This window comes from Sciurus carolinensis, chromosome 7, assembly GCF_902686445.1.
Source record: "Sciurus carolinensis chromosome 7, mSciCar1.2, whole genome shotgun sequence".
NCBI lineage: Eukaryota > Metazoa > Chordata > Mammalia > Rodentia > Sciuridae > Sciurus > Sciurus carolinensis.
The window spans coordinates 16,706,125-16,723,275 of record NC_062219.1 but is presented as its reverse complement, the minus strand read 5'-3'; the positions used below and the strand labels follow the sequence as shown (position 1 = coordinate 16,723,275).

Genomic DNA, 17,151 nt, shown 5'->3' with positions numbered 1-17,151 from the left:
CCTCAGCCTCCCCATCAGTTGGAATGACAAGTGAGCATCAAGACACCCAGATCTTGGTTTTATTTATTTATTTAGATACCAGGAATTGAACCCAGGGGCACTTAACCACTGAACCACATTCCTAGCCCCCTTTTTAAATTTCAAGACATGGTCTCACCAAGTTGCTTAGGGCCTCACTAAATTACGGAGGCTAACTTTGAACTTGTGATCCTCCTGCCTCAAACTCCTGAACTGAGCCACCATGCCCAGCCTTGTTTTAGTTTGATATTGGTAGTGTAACTTCACAAGAACTACATGTATGGAAGCACTGCTTGTAAAGGAGCTCCATCTAAATCAGTTCCCAAGAGTGCTATTAAGTTCCTATAAAAAACTCAAATTACTGAACCAGGTTCATTTTGCCTGCTGTGCAGTATGCCAATCATGAACAAGATGAGTTTTGTAAAAGGTTTACTCCCTAGGTAACTAAGTCCCAGGAGATAAAAGAGCCTCTTGGATTGAGGTTATTTGTAGATTGAGGTGGGGAAAGATGATTGGGTCAAACTTCATCAACTGTTCCAGTTTTGGCCACACATCACAGATGTTATCTGTATTCAACTAAAAGCAAGTAACTAAGAGCTGGTGAACCAGTTTCAGTCTAGAAGAACAAGTAACTAAAAGCAGGTGAAGTCTTATTCAGCTACTAGGTTTCATTTATGGTCACAGAATCCCATAAAATAATAGCATATATTTTTAATTGGGAACAGGTTGAGTGTCACATTTGACAAAATCTGGTACAAAAGAGGATTTGGAAGTTGCCGCTAACATGGTAGCATTGATACCTTGACAGCCATTTCCTTCTTAAAAGCCTACTGGAATGCAGGATGGCTGGGTTCTGTCAGTCTCAGTTCTAATTAGGACTCAGCAATTTGGAAGCGCACGCAATGTTGACTGTCAGCTTCTCACTCATGGTCCTGCAGAGCTGATAGCAATAAAGTTGGTGCCCAGTCTAAGAGGGGAGTTTGTGAGTCTTAATTAGCTGAAAAGTCACGCGTGCATCGGGAGAATAACACGTTCACCACAGGACACCGTGATATTTTTTAACGAATTACAGCTCCTTAAGTTTGTTTTGTTCTAAAGGCGCATTCTCCCCAAGACTACCCCCATGTCATGACACTCTTCCACTCTGAATTTGCGCTTTGGAGTTAAGTAGAAATCAGGGTCCTAAATTCTCTTTTTAAGCAGTGATGGGCTTGTCACCAAGCCAGAAGCTGGTGTAGACGGATGAGAGGGCCTTTGCCCTTGGGTTCCGGTAAGAATATTATTCCGGCTCCATCTCCATCCCAGGGAGTCCTGACTCCAGCTGACCTAAATATTAGTCAACAGGGTTGGGTGAGGCAGGACGGAGGAAGCCCACCGTCTAACAATCTGGACAGCTATAGGAGCAGACTGGCCGCTTGCAACAGCTGACCCAGCGGCGACGGCGGAGCCACCCGCAGCCGCGGTACAGATCGTCCCTGCTATCCCGCAGCCGCACACGGTGACAGGATTCGCAGGCAGGAACGCGACCCACTGCACCGGGGGCCGTCGGCCCGACCGCAGGGCGAGGTCGGCGTGCAGTCGGAAGACTCGGAATTGGGCACGCGGCGGTGGTGCTGACTCAGCACGACCTCCCTGCGGTCGCCGGGCAGCCGCAGCAGCCACCAGCAACCGCCGCAGGGCAACCGGCCTCCCCCGCCCCCGGCCCCACCCGGCCGCACCCGAGGGCGCGCGGCGTCACAGAGCGCATGCGTGCCGCGGGGGATGCCGGGAGCGCGCAGTGGCGGCAGCGGCGGCGACGGCAGTAATATCGGCGGCAACAGCGGGGACGCGAGCGGGGCGGTGACCGTGTGGGAGGTGGTCTCACTCTTGGGGAAGCTGCTGGGCACCGTCGCCGCGCTGAAGGTGGTTCTGTACCTGCTCCGGGTGTGCTTAGCGATGGCCTGGAAATCCGGCGGCGCCAGCCACTCGGAGCTAATCCACAATCTCCGCAGTAAGTGCCACCCCCGCCGGTGTGGGCCAGCTTGGGCAGGCTGGGCCTGGACTGGGGCCCCCGGGCCGTCCGGAACGTTCTGTCTTCACCCCCGCTTCTGTTGGAGGGCTTCGGTGCACGGTTGCACCGCTATTCCGGAACGACATGCGCTTGCGATCGCCTCCTCCGGGATCTGTCACTGGTCGGCGACGTGGACGGGAAGGGCAGAGACCCAGCAGGGTCCGGCTGCTGGTGGGACAGGGGCCGTCGGTTCCCCGCGGGCCCGGCGGGGCCGGGGTGCGGCACAGGTGGTGGAGCTGTCAGTGGAGTCCGCGGTCGTGGAGGCGAGGGGCGTGACTTCGCGGTCGGGAGGTGTGGGCCTGGGTTCCTAGGGGCTGGGCTGGGACCGAGGGGCTCCACCCTCGCCCCCTGCATTTTCTCACCTTCCTCCTCCTCGGTGATCGCCCTCGCTGCAAGCTTTCGCTCTTATGCTGCCTCTGCCTCCCCCGCCCTCCGCTTTTTCCTCTGGAGGGAGATGCCGCGGTCTGATACCGGCGAGGGGAGGGAGGGGAAGATGAGAGTAGAGCCATTGCGGATGCGGAGAGAAATTTCTCGGGCGGCTGTCCCCTGGAAAGCTCCGGGAGGAGCGGAGGAGGAGAGGATGAGGGGTACTGTTCCTGAGAGACTCGTGTTTCTGGAACCTCTAGAGGTCCTGAATCCAGAAAACGGTGGTGCCTGTGGAATGTTCTCTTTTTTATCCATAGGTTTTAAAAACCTTGTATGAAAGTTTCCTTCCATCCATTCATTCTCTTTGGTTATGATAAATTTAGGGCAGGATGAATGCTGTGTCACATTCTTTATTTTTTATTTTTTCTCCATCTTACAAAGTTGCTTAGGCCCTCACTAAGTTGCTGAGGCTGGCCTAGAACTCGCGATCCTCCTGCCGCAACCTCCCAAGTCGCTGGAATTACAGATGTGCGCCACTGCACCCAGACACTCCCTTTCATTTTTATTATTTTTAATTTTTGTTGTACCAGGGATTGAACCCGGGACGCTTCACCACTGAGTCACATCTCCTTCTCCTTTTTATTTTTTATTTTAAGACCCGGTCTTGCTAAGTTGCTGAGGCTTTTTTCTTGAACTGGAAATCCCCTTGCCTCAGCCTCCCTGGTCTCTAGGATCATAGGCGTGCAGCCGCCACGCCTCGCTTACTTTTTTTTTTTTTTTTTTATTGAAATATTGTGTCGTAGTCTGGATGGGCGACCAGAAGGACTGCAGTCCGTACTAATCTCACTGGTCAGAATTTATAGCTCTTTCTGCCAGTAACTTCACAAATAATCATGTCTTGCCAGGTGATACTTTTAAGTGTCCTTCCCCCCCCCGCCCCGTCCCGCCCCCAGCTTTTCTTGTGTTTGCCTTGTCTTTCAATTCCATTCGTAATCCTCTCGAGGGCTGAGACCATTAGGAAAAAAAAAATGCATCTTCAAAGAAATTAGTACTTTTTCCTTTTTTTCACAAACACCAAGTGTCCATTATATGCCTAGATTTATACTAGGCATACAAAAGTAAGTGAGAGAATTAAGACGTGGTTCTTACTTAATATGTTCATTATTTGGGTTTTTAAAAACAATTCTTAAAATGTTGAAATTGTGTCGTTAGTAATAAAGGGTAATGAAGAGTGTTTAGATGACTAAATTTAGATGGGTGCAGTGGCATTCACCTGTAATCCTCGGTACTGGGGAGACTTAGGCAGAAAGATCACAATTTGGAGGCCAGCCTCACCAACCTAAAGAGGCCCTGGGCAACTTAGCAAGATCCTGTTTCCAAATAAATTTTTTTAAAAGGGTTGATGCAGCTCTGTAGTAGAGTGCCCCTGAGTTTGATCCCCATACCAAAAAAAATTTTTTTCAAATAGATGTCAAATTATTGTGAACCCTTGCCACCATTCACTTTATGGAAGTTGATTTTAAGTACCAAGGCAATAGTATGAAATGTGATTTAGCATCTCAGGGATTGCACTTAAGTTCAATATGTTGTAAATATTTTTATTGTTGTAAGCATGTCTGTTACTTTTACACTACACAAAATTCTCTACGTGAATTGTGACTAAGTAGTTTTCCACCACTAGGGTGTCACAGTAAACACTTGGCTGTAGCAGAAATTTGTAATCTATCAGGCACTTAAAGTCTCCTTTTTGAGATAAATTTGTGGTAAGCCAAGATGAGCTCTTTTTCCCAGTGGTTTTATTTTCATGTATTGTGTTACTGTTCTTAGCTGTAACTTCTAAGGATGTTTTTCTATCAGAAAAGTGAACAAGGAATATTTAACATACCTGGATGTTGATATTGCAAATAATAGTTTTCTTCTAGATCTATGATTGGTAAGAGGAAATCAGAGTATTCAAATTGTTTAATGTCTTTTGTAACACTTGTACGACCTTAGTTTTAACTTCTTGCTGAGGTAATGCTTGCTCATAGATTTTTATTTCTTAGTTTATTATAAAAGAAATAATTGCTTACGTGAAAATTACAGTTAGGACACAATTTGAAAATATTTCCTTCCTCATATTTCCCCTGTGTGTATTCTTCCTAAATTAAAGTGTTTTTTTTTTTTCTTCCTTCCATGCAGAGGATTGAACTTGCGCATGTTAGGCAAGTGTTGTGCCACTGAGCTAGACTCTCAACCTCTAAATTAAAAACATTTAATTATAACCTTAGAAAAACATGGAAATTGGATTATGCTGTAGTTTACAGTTTTAATGTTTTTTAAAAAAGATATCAAGGTCATAATTTATTCAAGTGTAATATTATAATTTATTGAAATGTTTACTGAGTTTTTTGTATTAGAAAAATCATAATAGAAATATGGTTATATATGATTTCATAGTTGATCGATCATTTATATAGTAGTAGATTTCTTGTCATCTTATGGCTTATGTTATAACCGTTAGAACAGTGACTCTAAAACTTGAGCATGATTCCAAATCTCCAGGATCACCTGAAGAGCTTGTTGAAATAGATTGCTGGAGCTTGAGAGTTGGTATTTCTAATAAATTCCTATGTGGTGTTGGTGCTGGGATTGCATTTTGAGAATTGTAGACATAGAGAATTGGACATTACAAGGTTATGTTCTGTCAGTATTTCAGCTAAATCAGTTTTATGCTTTAAAATGACGTTTTAGAAAAATTCTGTAGTAATTCTGCCCTATAAAGCCCTCCAGCGTTCTGTATTTTTGCTGTTCAGTATGGTAACTTCTAGCTATATGCGCACTAAGCATTTCAAATGTGGTTAGAACAACTGAAAAATGGACTTACATCTTATTTAATTGACTTTAATAACTATATGTAACCAATGGTTATCATGTTGGACTGTGCAGGTCTATAGAAATGAAAAATAGTTATTTTATGATTATGGATTGATAATGTGCGCCGGAAACAAATTAATTTATAACAATTATGAACCTGCTTAACCCAGGAAATGTGACTATTTAATACTTAAATTAGAGTTTATTTTCTACTTTTATTGAGGTAACTTCAGGAATACATGAAGTAGGCATCTATATCAGAGGTTTTGTAGAAGATTAACTTTTTTAAAAAATATTTGTTTTTTAGTTGTAAGTGAACACAATACCTTTATTTTTATGTGGTGCTGAGGATCTAAGCCCGGGCCTCAGGCATGATAGGCAAACACATTACCACTGAGCCGCAGCCCCAGCCCAGGTTAACTCTTAACTAATAGATTTTTTTTTTCTTTTTGAGACAGGTCTCACTAAATTACTGAGGCTGACCTTAACTTTGCAATCCTCCTGCCTCAGCCTCCCAAGTTGCTAGGATTACAGATTGTATTATAGACGCGGACCACCATGCCTCATTAAATAGATTTTAAATACAATACTAGCCACTTTAAAACAATGCAAACAATTGTTTTAAATGCTAATTTTTTTACCAGTTTATATTTGTAAAAAAAAAAATCCATCTACTACTGTAATGCCTCAATTATTTCTACTTGTATCCTTTGCATCCTTGTCATTTTGCGTTTCAGTCAACTACTATTTGAGTGCCTTCTTTCTTATTCTTTTCCTTTTCTTTTTTTCTTTCTTTTTTTTTTTGTGATGGGGGTCTCACTCTGTTCCCAGGCTAGCCTCTGACCCCTGGATTCAAGCAATCCTCTTGCCTCAGCCTCCTGAGTATCTGAATCTACAGGCACTTTCCTCCACACCTACCTTTTATATGCCAAGCATTGTGGGGATATAGTAGTGAGCAAAGCAAACATCCACTTGCTTTTGTATCTTTCTTATAATAGGAGCAGCCAAGTTAAATATATATAGTATGTCATATAATGCATCACAACTGACAAAGTAGGGAAGGACAGAGATTATGCTGAGGTGGGTTTATAGTTGTAGGGGAGAGAAGTCCTCATTAAAGTGTCATTTGAGCAAAGATTTGGTGGAGGAAAAGAAACAAGCCATTCAGGTAGAGCTGAGGGACAAGCATTTCATACAGAGGAAGTAGCATGTGCTAGACTTTTGTCTGAGGAATTGGAGACAAGAATATGACACTTGTGTGCACCTGGAATAAATATAACCAGCTAGTAAAATCCTAAGAAATTGGAGCTTGCTTTGTTTAGTGGTGCTGAGGTTTAACCCAAGGTCTCAGGCATACTAGGCAAGTGCTTGATTACTAAACTCTAACCCCAGTTCCATGAAGTCATGAAGTCTTATTTAGAATGTGTCTACTTAAATTTAACTTAACTAAAACTAAATAAAATAAAATGTTCAGTTCTTCAGATATACCAGCCACATTTCAAGAGCTCAGAAGGCACAAGAAGGTAGTAGATACCCTATTAGAGTGAGATCCAGAATATATCCTCTATCACAGAAAGTTCTTTTGGATTTCAGTAGGTCTAGATATTTGGTTGTGTTTCATTTCATTTAATGTGATCCGTGGCTGTATGAGGGGAAAGGCTCCATTGTACTATATACATATTTTTATTTGTAATGTTTTTTGCTCTGGCTGACGTGCTTTCAGGGTAGCAATCAAAAAACCAAAGATTACTAGACAAGGATGATGAAGATAAAAAGTGAAACAACATTTTGTATGATGCTTTAGCAGGTTTGAAGCTGTTTGGTTTAGCAGAGGTTTTTGAAACAATGGTGTTTAAATATTTAAAGAAATGTTGTGTAGAAAAGGGTCAAACTAGGACAAATGGGAGGCAGATTTTGGCTCATTATAAGGAAGATTTCACAAAGCTATCCTAACAATCAAAGAGTTGGCTTTGAAAAATAATGTTTTCTGTCATTGAATACACTGAAGCAAAGACTGCTTGAACATTTCACTGTAATGGATATTGTAGAGGGATTTTTGTCCTTGGATTTGAATATACACTAAGTCCTTAAGAATGCTTTCAAATCAAGATTCTGTGTTTTTTTAAAGAAGTAATATTATGGATTACATACTACTTATAGGGTGTTATGTATATTTGTTTTAGGAGCAAACCACAAAAGTTAATAGTTTGACACTAACTTTTTTTTAGTACTGAGGATTTAACCCAGGAGCGGTTTACCACTGAGCTACATCCCCAGCCCTTTTTATTTTGAATTTTTTTTGTGAGTTGCTTAGGGCCTCACTAAATTGCTGAGGCTGGCCTCGGACTTGCAATCCTTCTGCCTCTTCCTCCCTGGCTGCTGGGATTACAGGTGTACGCCACTGCGCCTGGCACTTGACACTAACTTCTAATGTTACCTATATTTTAGAGTTTTGGATAAGATGTTAGTCAGAAATGAAAAGGAATCCTTGGAAAATAGCCTTCTCCTTTGAGAAGCAGCGTCAAATCGACTTTACTTTCATCTATCAATTAAAGGTGATTAAAGAATGGAAGGCATGCCTGGCACAGTTGGTGCACGCCCGTAATCCCAGTGGCTTGGCAGGTTGAGGCAGGAGGATTTCGAGTTCAAAGCCAGCCTCAGCAACTTTGCAAGGCCCTAAGGAACTCAGTGAGACCCTGTCTCAAAAAAAAAAAAAAAAAAAAGAATAAATATATATACATATATATATATAAAAGGGCTGGGATTGAGGCTCAGTGGTTAAGTGTCACTGAGTTTGATCTTTGGTACCAAAAAAAAAAAAAAAAAAAGAATAGAAGATGTATATTTAAGTAACATCTTGTATTTAGGTGATATAGATTTTTTTCCATCACATAAAAATTCTTCTTTGATTGTACTATGAACTTAGATCTCAGCCCTTTTATACTTTTTCTGTTGGGCGTGTCTGGAACTTTAGTTAGCACCCACAGTGCTAATCATTCTAGATGGGTAGTAAAAGTTGAATTTTTTAACTTCTCATTATTGATAGTTGAGAAGAAATATAGGGTAAATAATTAATAACTCTTAAGTCTTTTAATATAATAATACTTTTATTGACATTTTTATAAAAAGTTTCTATGTGGTTTGAAAACCATCTCCTTCTTTTCAGCACTGGCCCCTTCCTCTTCATTTCTGCTGGGGTTACTTCCATTCTACTCTCCTAGATCAAAAGTCTTGGAATAATTATTGATTCTTTCAGACAGTCATTAAACTGACTTCGCAGTTCTTACAAATGCCTCTCATGGCCACCCCTTTCACTTACTTTGATTGATACCATGTGTGTTAGCTTTCCATCATGGTAACAAACACTTGAGATAATCAATTTATAAAAACAAAAGGTTTGTTTTTACTCACAATTTTAGAGGTTTCATTCCATGATCAGTTGGTCCTGCTACTTTAGGTATCTGGTGAGGCTTCGCATTATAGCAAAAGCGCTTCTTCAAGCAAAACTGCTCCTCTCATGGTCGAGAAGTAAGAGAGAGGAAGAAACTAGGATCCCATTGTCTTTTCAGGAGCATCCCACCAATGACCTGAAGACCTCTTAGTAGGCCCCACCTCTTAAAGTTTCTGCCACTTCCCACTAGCACCAAGCTGGGGACCAAATCTTTTAACACATGGGTCTTTGGGCATTCCAGACTCAAACTATAGCAGTCTGTCCCTGGCTCCCAAAGGTTCTTGTCTACCTCACCATCAAGTCATTCTGCTCTCATCTTTCTTCCCAGGGCTTACAGTAAATTTGACTAAAAACAGATAGTAGTGCCCTCGCCACCACAATCTGAGTGCTTTGCTGCCTCGAAATTTCCTCTGTCAGATAAACATGCTTCTAGTGACCTGCCTCACTAGGCCCCACATCTTAAAAGTTTCTGTCACTTCCCAATAGTGTACTTGAGCCTTTTATGGGGACAAGCCAGATCCGAACCATAGTTCCATCCCAGTCTGGGTACCTGGTTCTTGCTTAGAGTGATGCAGCTGTTGTCTGGTTGTCATACTTTTTAACTTCTCTCCCCTTGTGTCCACACTGCCCCTTATACTGACTTTCCTAGTGTGCTTTCCATTACATTCGATTTCTGCTCAGGTTTCCAGATGCTTTCTGTATCAACTGTAAACCTCGGGCTTAGTTTTCAGACCTCTTTAGTGTCTTATGTGACCTACTCCCATGTTCCAGCTCCACTCTGGTTCTTCAGACTGTTCTCATTTTCCTTCTCATATGCCTGTGCATTAGGGTACATATCCAACTGCTGTAACAAAGACTAGAAAACAATGGCTTAAACAAAATAGATGTTTCTTTCCCATAACGACCTGCACGAAAGCATTTCAGGGCTAATACAGTATTTTCACGCCAACTTGGCTCCTTGTTTGTTGCTCTTCTCTTTCCCTCGTCTGTAAGGTTGAAGTAGTTTATCTCCACCATTTCCACATTCCAGCCTGTGGGGAGGAAAACAGAAAGAAGAAAGAGCAGAACATCCACTTCTTTTAAGGGTATGATCTGGAAGTTGCATTTTAATTTCTGCATGTGTTCCATTGAGAAGAACTTAACTGTAAGCCTACACGTAATTACAGGGAGGCTAGAGAAGGCATTCAGTTAAAATTCTATCACTGAAAGGAAAGGAGTTCCTGCTTCATCTTAGTCTTGCTAAGTGTATAGGGGTGTGTGTGTGTGTGTGTGTGTGTATGTTTGCACTTGGGTATTCATACATATTACATATTCTTTGATAGTGATCTCTTTCTCTGCAGGTTGTAGGAGAGGTTAGGAGCATTGAAAAGATAAAATTTCAGTTATGTAATATATGTACATAGTTAAGAGATAAAATATTAAAAGAACTTCTAACGAAAAGCAATAGTTCCTTATCCTGTTCCTCCCTACCTCAGACTCATTGCCTAGAGTGAGCCACATATAACTGTTTTTGGTTCTTTAGGTGATTTTTTTTTTTTTTTAAACCTGGAGACTCACTGTGTTGCCAAGATAGTCTCCTTCCAGCTACTGGGCTCAAGTGCTGTCCCACCTCAGCCTCTACAGTGCTGGGATTGTAGGCACACAATGCTAAGCCAACTTGCTGTTTTTTATTCTATCAAATTTAGGCATCATCTGCTGACTTCCTGCCAAGATGGATGAGTATTTACACAGTACAAACCCTTCTTCCCCCACATTGTAACATCATAACTTTTGCTTCCTCATTTGAGGCTACTTTTTTTTTTTTTTTTTTTTTTTTTTTTTTTTTTGCTGGTATCAGAAATTGAACCCAGGGGCTATCAACCACTAAGCTATATTGCCAATCTTTTTTTTTTTTTTTTTTTTGCTTGTGGTACCAGGGATTGAACCCAGAGGCACTTAACCATTGAGCCACATCAGCTCTTTTTATTTTTTATTTCGAGTCAGGGTCTCAGCTGAGTTACCTAGGGCCTCACTAAGTTACTGAGACTGGCTTTGGGAACTTGAGATCGTCCTATCTCAGCCTCCTGAGCCACTGGGATTACAGGCATGTGCCACCACACCTGACTTGTGTCTACCTTTGGAAATTATTTTTTTCTTCTGGAAATCAATCCCAGAGTCTTGGGAATGCTTGCAAGCGCTCTACCACTGACCATGCCCCTAAGCCCTATCTGTGTGTAACTCTGAGTTATGTACTTGAATTTCTATTTCTTGTTCATTGTACAGTGTATGAATGGACGCCAACTCTCTCTTTTTTGCGGGGGGGGGGGCTACTGGGGATTGAACACAGGGGCACTTGATCACTAAACCACTTCCCCAGCCTTATTTTGTATTTTATTTAGAGACAGGGTCTCACTAAGTTACTTAGCACCTCACTTTTGTTTTCCACTTGAGGTCCTCCTGCCTCAGCCTCCCCAGACACTGGGCACTAACTTTAATCTTAATCCTATCACTTTTAAAGAAAGGATAGTAGGGAACTCTGTCTTCCATTTTCTAGTTTACTGGCGATTCTTTTACGAATGTTGATAGCATTTGTATTTTATTCTGAGCAGTAAAATATTCTGTACTTTGTTCACTTTAAAAGTTAAAAAAAAGTTAAGAAGCAGTAACCATCATTAATATTTATGACTATTAACACTGCTGAGTTTATAGTCTTACAGACTAAAGTAAACTGTCCCTCTATTTGCAGATAGCACGATCCTCTACACAGAAAATCCAGTGGAACCCCTATTCTTTGTGTCTCGTGTCACAAACATCTCTACTATTGAAGAGCAATGTCAAAAGCTTTTCCTTTTTTCCCCGCCCTGAAATTGGGCTTGTCTTCTGTGTCCCTTTTTACCTCTCAAGTTGGGCAGAGAAACATATACCTTAGAAATGCCCTGATTTTTTTCAGACAGTTATTTTGTTTATAACTTGGATTCTGTTACATTTGCCTTTTTGATCTTCTTATTTAGATCAGTAGAATTTCTGGGCAAATGAACTACTCAATAATTATTTTGGGAAATGAATTAATAGAATCCATTAAGTTATTTGAATATATGTTCCAAGCAGTACAATGAAGTGTTCAGTAGGGTCTAATATCTCAGTTTGAGTGGTCCTACCTGTGGTCTTAGATTTCTTAACTAAGGAGTCTCTCTAACCTCAATTTTATCCTCTAAAAAATGGAATAATAATAGTTCCTACTTCATAGGCTTGTTAGAGAAAATATAAGATTATTTTATCATTTATAAATTCATGTCTTAAGAGTTTATGATCTCTTGTCATTACTCTGCTTTGAAAACTTTTTTTTAAAAAATGCTCATTGTTTTATTTCATAGCCTTTGGAGTAGCTTGCCTATGTTTCTTCATATGGACATAATATTTTCTAACTTGATTAATTTATCCAGAATTTGTCTTTTTAAAAATTTTTTCTTTTTTTAAAATATTTTTTTAGTTACCAATGGACCTTTATTTTACTTACTTATATATGGTGCTGAGAATTGAATACAGTGCATCTCACATGCTAGGCAAGTGCTCTACTACTGAGCTACAGCTCCAGCCCAGAGAATTTGTCTTTTAAATTGAAAGGTCATATAAGTTTGTCTTTGCAACCTGTGACTATTTACAGTGTTTTCTCTATTTGATATGCATTGTTTGCTTTGCTTATTTTAAAGCATATTCTTTTGTTACTTGGAAAGTTTGTATTTATGTCTTTTATAGTGTTCCAAATCCATCTTTTTCTTAAATTTGTACTATCTGATCTATTGGTGTTAAATGGTATCCTTTGATTTCTCCTATTATTTATACAACTGTGAGTGATGTAATTCTACTTACCCCCTTTTTTCCTCTGTCTTTATATTCTTTTTACTTTACTGGAATATCATTTAAATACCATTATTCTATCTATTTCCCTATCCTTTTATTGGTGTTTGCTTTACAATAGGATATGTATGTCTTTTGCTGCTATATCCTTGGTTATCTCTTCATTAGATGAAGTACATCCTCTAGATTCCTCAGGAAGGGCTTCTGTGCATAGCACTCTGAGTTCTTGCACATTCAAAACATTTTTTTTCTATAGTTTTATATTTGAAGTACACCTAGGCTGGGAATAAAATCCTTGGCTTACACACACACACACACACACACACACACACACACAACTTCATTGAAGTATAATTCACATGAAAATTCACTAATTTAAAAAGTACAGTTTGAAAAATGGGACAAACATATGTAGTGTGCAGCTACCACCTAATCATGATATAGAACAAGGGTCAGCAAACCACAGCCCCAGGCCAAGCTATCTGGCCTGTAGCTTGCTTTTTAAGTACTTGTTGGAACACAGCCACATCCTTTTATTTCTGTGTGGCCTGTGGTTGTTCTTGTATCAAAAGGGCACAGTTGAGTAGTTGCAACAGAGACTATGTGACCAGTGAAACCTAAAACGGTTACTATTTGTCCTTTTACAGAAGTTTGCTGATTTCTGCCATACATAATTTTTTGTCCCTAAAAATTCCTTCAATACCCCTTTGCAGTTGATCCAGCCCTCTGTGTCACTATGGTTTTGACTTTTCTAGAATTTGATATGAATGACACATAATAGTGCAGTCTCCTTGTTTGGCTTCTTTCACTTACATAGTTGTTCACTTGTATTATTTATTGATTGATTGATTGACTGATCGTTTGATTGATACAGGGTAATGAAGTCAGAGACACTCAACCACTGAGTCACATCCCCAGCCTTATTTTGTATTTTATTTAAAGACAGGGTCTCACTGAGTTGCTTAGCACTTTGGCTGAGGCTGGCTTTGAACTCAATCCTCTTGCCTCAGCCTCCCCATCCACTGGGATTACAGGTGTGTGCCACCATGCCCAGCTCACTTTTATGGTTAACTGTACTTTATTTCCTGAAACCGCTTGAAAATGCTCATTGCTGTTAAAAGAAACCTAATGGTTACTTTCCCCTGCCCCCCAGTACTGGGGATCAAACCCAGGGCCTCACACATGGTATGCAAGCTCTTTACCACTGAGCTACACCCCCATAAAGAAATTGAGACAGTGTCTCACTGAGTTGCTCACACTGGCCTGGAACTTGTGATCCTCCTGCCTCAACCTTTTGAGTAGCTGGGATTATCGGCATGTACCATCATGTCTAGCTTTTTCTGTCTCTATGAATTTGCCTATTCTAGAATTTCATTAAATAGAATCATATATGTTCTTTTGTAACTGACTTATTTCACTTAGCATAATCTTTTTCAAAGTTCATCCATGTTGTAGCATAAACTAATCTTTTTTATTTTTTGTACTGGGATTGACCCTGGAGCACTCTACCACTGAGCTATATCCCAGCCCTTTTTACTTTGAGACAGGGCCTCACTAAATTGCCCAGGCTGACTTTAAACTTGCGATTCTTAGAGCTGAGTATGTATGACCTCTACCAGAGTCCATCTTTTGATAAATATTTCACCTTTTGCTTATTCCTCTTTTGTTTTTTGTTTGGTGGTTCTAAGGATTGAACCCATGCCCTCAGGCATGCTAGGCCAGCACTTTATAGCGAGCTACATCCCCAGTCCACCTTTTGCTTTTTCTAAATAATGTTGCTGTGACCATTCATGTACAAGTTTATATGTGATCATATGTTTTCACTTCTCTGTGTGTATGTCTAGGAGTGGAATTATTGAGTCATATGGTGACTCTCTCTAACCATTTGAGAAGCCGTTTATCCAAAGTTGGGTGCTCCTTTTTATATTCCCACTAGAAGTACATGAGGGTTCCAGTTTCTTCACATTCTTGCCAACACATGTTATTATTTGACTTTTTTTTTTTTTTTAATAGACAGGATCTTGTTATATTGTCCAGGCTGACCTTGACCTCCTGAGCTCAAGCAGTCCTGGGACCTCAGGCTCCTGCTACCATTTCTTATGTATTATCTGACTTTTTATTATAGCCATCCTAGCAGTTAGGAAATGATATCTCATTGTGGTTTTAATTTGCATTTTTCTCTTAACTAATGATGTCTAGCTTTCACGTGCTTATTGGCTATTTGCATACCTTCTTCAGACAAATATCTGCTTAGATCCTTTGCACATATTGTAATTTGGGTTCTTTGTCTTTTAATATTGAATTGCAAGAATTTCTTTCATATTCTAGCTGTAAGCACCTTCTTAATTACATGATCTGCAAATATTTATGTGAGTGATATTTTTGCTTACTTGTTTTCTGTCTGTCTTTATTTTTAGTTTTTTGGTACTAGGGATTGAACCCTGGGATGCTTTACCATTGAGATACATCTGCAATCCTGTATTTTTATTGTACTATTTTTATTTTGAAACAAGGTCTTCCGAAGTGCTTAGGGCCTTGCTAAGTTGCTGACATTGGCTTTGAACCTGCAATTCTCCTGCCTTAATCTCCTGAGTAGCTGAGGTAACAGGCATGCACCATCATGCCTGTGGTGCTTTCTTGAATAGTATTTGTTAAAGTATAAATTTTTTGTTATTTTAATGCTTTTGTTGCCATACCTAAGAATTTATTACCAAATCTAAGTTCATGAAGATTTACTCCAATATTTTCATCCGTTTTAAATTAATTTTTGTATATGGTATGAGGAAAAGGTTGAACATCATTCTTTTGCATGTGTCTCTCCAATTGTCCCAGCATCATTTGTTGAAAAAGATTATTTCATTGTTGAATGGTCTTGGCACCCTGTATTGACCCACTGACTTTTTTCCCCCCATTACTGGTGACCGAATCTGAACCTAGGAATGCTTCACTGAGCTACATCCCTAACCTTTTTTTTTTAAATCTGCTTTTTTAAAAAATATTTTTTTTAGATGTTGACAGACCTTTATTTTATTCATTTATTTATATGTGGGACTGAGAATTGATTTTCTATTTTGAGACAGAGCCTCATTGAGTTACCAAGGTTGGCCTCAAATTTGTGATCCTCCTGCTTCAGCCTCCTGAGTAGCTAGGATTATAGATGTGTGCCTCCATACCAGGCTCTTGTAGACTTTTAAACCTGATCCCCACCTTTGCTCTCTGTAACCACAGGTGTTCAGCAGTAGCAAGAGCACTTTTTTTTTTTTTTCTATTTATGGGTAGTTTAAAGTCTGGATAGTCTCTGTCTCCTAGTAATGTGATGGTGTAGATCCTGTGTGGTTTGTTTGAGTCCGTTCTTGATCTGTGTTTAGGTATTTTTGAGCAACTCTGTGAAGAAGTTCAGATTCTGGTGGCCACTGTTACCTTCCAGATTGAAAGTGCCACAATTGATGAATAAGTTATGTTTGCATTAGCATTTTAAACTTTTCAAGATGCTTTTCCTGAAGTAATCTCATATAAAAATAGTCATCCATAATGTAGCCAAACTAATCAAAACACGTTTTGATTGAATTTTTTTCACTTATTTTTGAATTGCTATGTCATGTTCATATGTTTATTCTTAATAGATTTTAGATCTGTGATGACAGGAACTAGGCTGTCTTATTTATTATAATCCTACGCATGTAGTATTGTGCCTGGTATGTCATTGGCGAGCATATTGAGAGTCAATAAGAGCATTAACTGTTTGCATGGTACCATGAGGATTATTGAAGTCCAACATTTATTAAATCTCAAAGAATTATATGTTGTGGAAGCCAGATGATATATATTATTGACCTTGCTTTCCTTCTTGAAAAATTAGTTGCTTTTGGGCTCTACACCAATATCAGCCAGGTCTTTATCCTGCCTCTGTTGTGGCTCCTTCTCATCTTGCTTTGCATATCTTGAATGTTGGTTTTCATTTTTCTTCTGTATGTGTTGTTCCCTGGCTACTTTAACTTCATTTTCATTCCTTTTTGGCATCTATCTAAACAGAAACCTGCACCTCTATCCTAGATATCTTTCCTGATTTCCAGATCCATGTGTCCAGCCCATTGCTGAATATCTTCCTTTGTTGTGACCATAGCCCCTAACTGAATTCTTTTCCTATCTTATCCCTTTCCTCCTCAACTCTGATTCTTCTTCAGAATTTCTTAAGTCGTTGAATGACTTCTGCATCTCAGCCATTACCCACCACCACCACCAAATGCAGTTAGTCAGTTATACATTATCTACTAAATATAACTCATACCCTTCTACTTTTCCTGATCCTGATCGATGTTATTAAAGACCAGGTTACTCTAGTCCAGGCTGTACAGTGCAGCCAAAGTAATAAATCTAAAACACACATGATGGTACTCTTTGCTTAAAATATTTGCCTTATTCATTTCAGAAAATGGAATCATCAAGACAGATAAAGTATTTGAAGTAATGCTGGCTACAGACCGCTCGCACTATGCAAAATGTAACCCATATATGGATTCCCCACAATCAATAGGTAAGCTTTAGATTTTCGAAATGTCACATGTTCCTACTT

The 17,151-nt window shown here is 39.9% G+C and overlaps 2 protein-coding genes across 4 annotated transcripts in view; one reads left to right on the top strand and one right to left on the bottom strand.

Moving 5' to 3' along the window:
* Window positions 1-1,495: 1,495 nt before the first annotated feature.
* Pcmt1 (protein-L-isoaspartate (D-aspartate) O-methyltransferase) overlaps window positions 1,496-17,151 on the top strand; it is a 44,074-nt gene continuing 28,418 nt past the window's right edge. The window contains exons 1-2 of one of the 3 annotated variants that reach the window (XR_007109332.1): window positions 1,496-2,008; window positions 17,008-17,112. Coding sequence is in view for 2 of the 3 variants with exons in the window: in XM_047557149.1 (XP_047413105.1) it covers window positions 1,780-2,008; window positions 17,008-17,112 (334 nt within the window). In the remaining variant the exon portion in view is untranslated. The remainder of the gene's footprint in view (window positions 2,009-17,007; window positions 17,113-17,151) is intronic. The other 2 variants (XM_047557149.1, XM_047557150.1) reach the window with 2 other exon arrangements.
* Lrp11 (LDL receptor related protein 11) overlaps window positions 8,456-17,151 on the bottom strand; it is a 73,892-nt gene continuing 65,196 nt past the window's right edge. Inside the window, exon 7 of the mRNA XM_047557145.1 lies at window positions 8,456-9,772. Within this exon, the coding sequence (XP_047413101.1) occupies window positions 9,528-9,772 (245 nt within the window). The 3' untranslated portion in view covers window positions 8,456-9,527. The remainder of the gene's footprint in view (window positions 9,773-17,151) is intronic.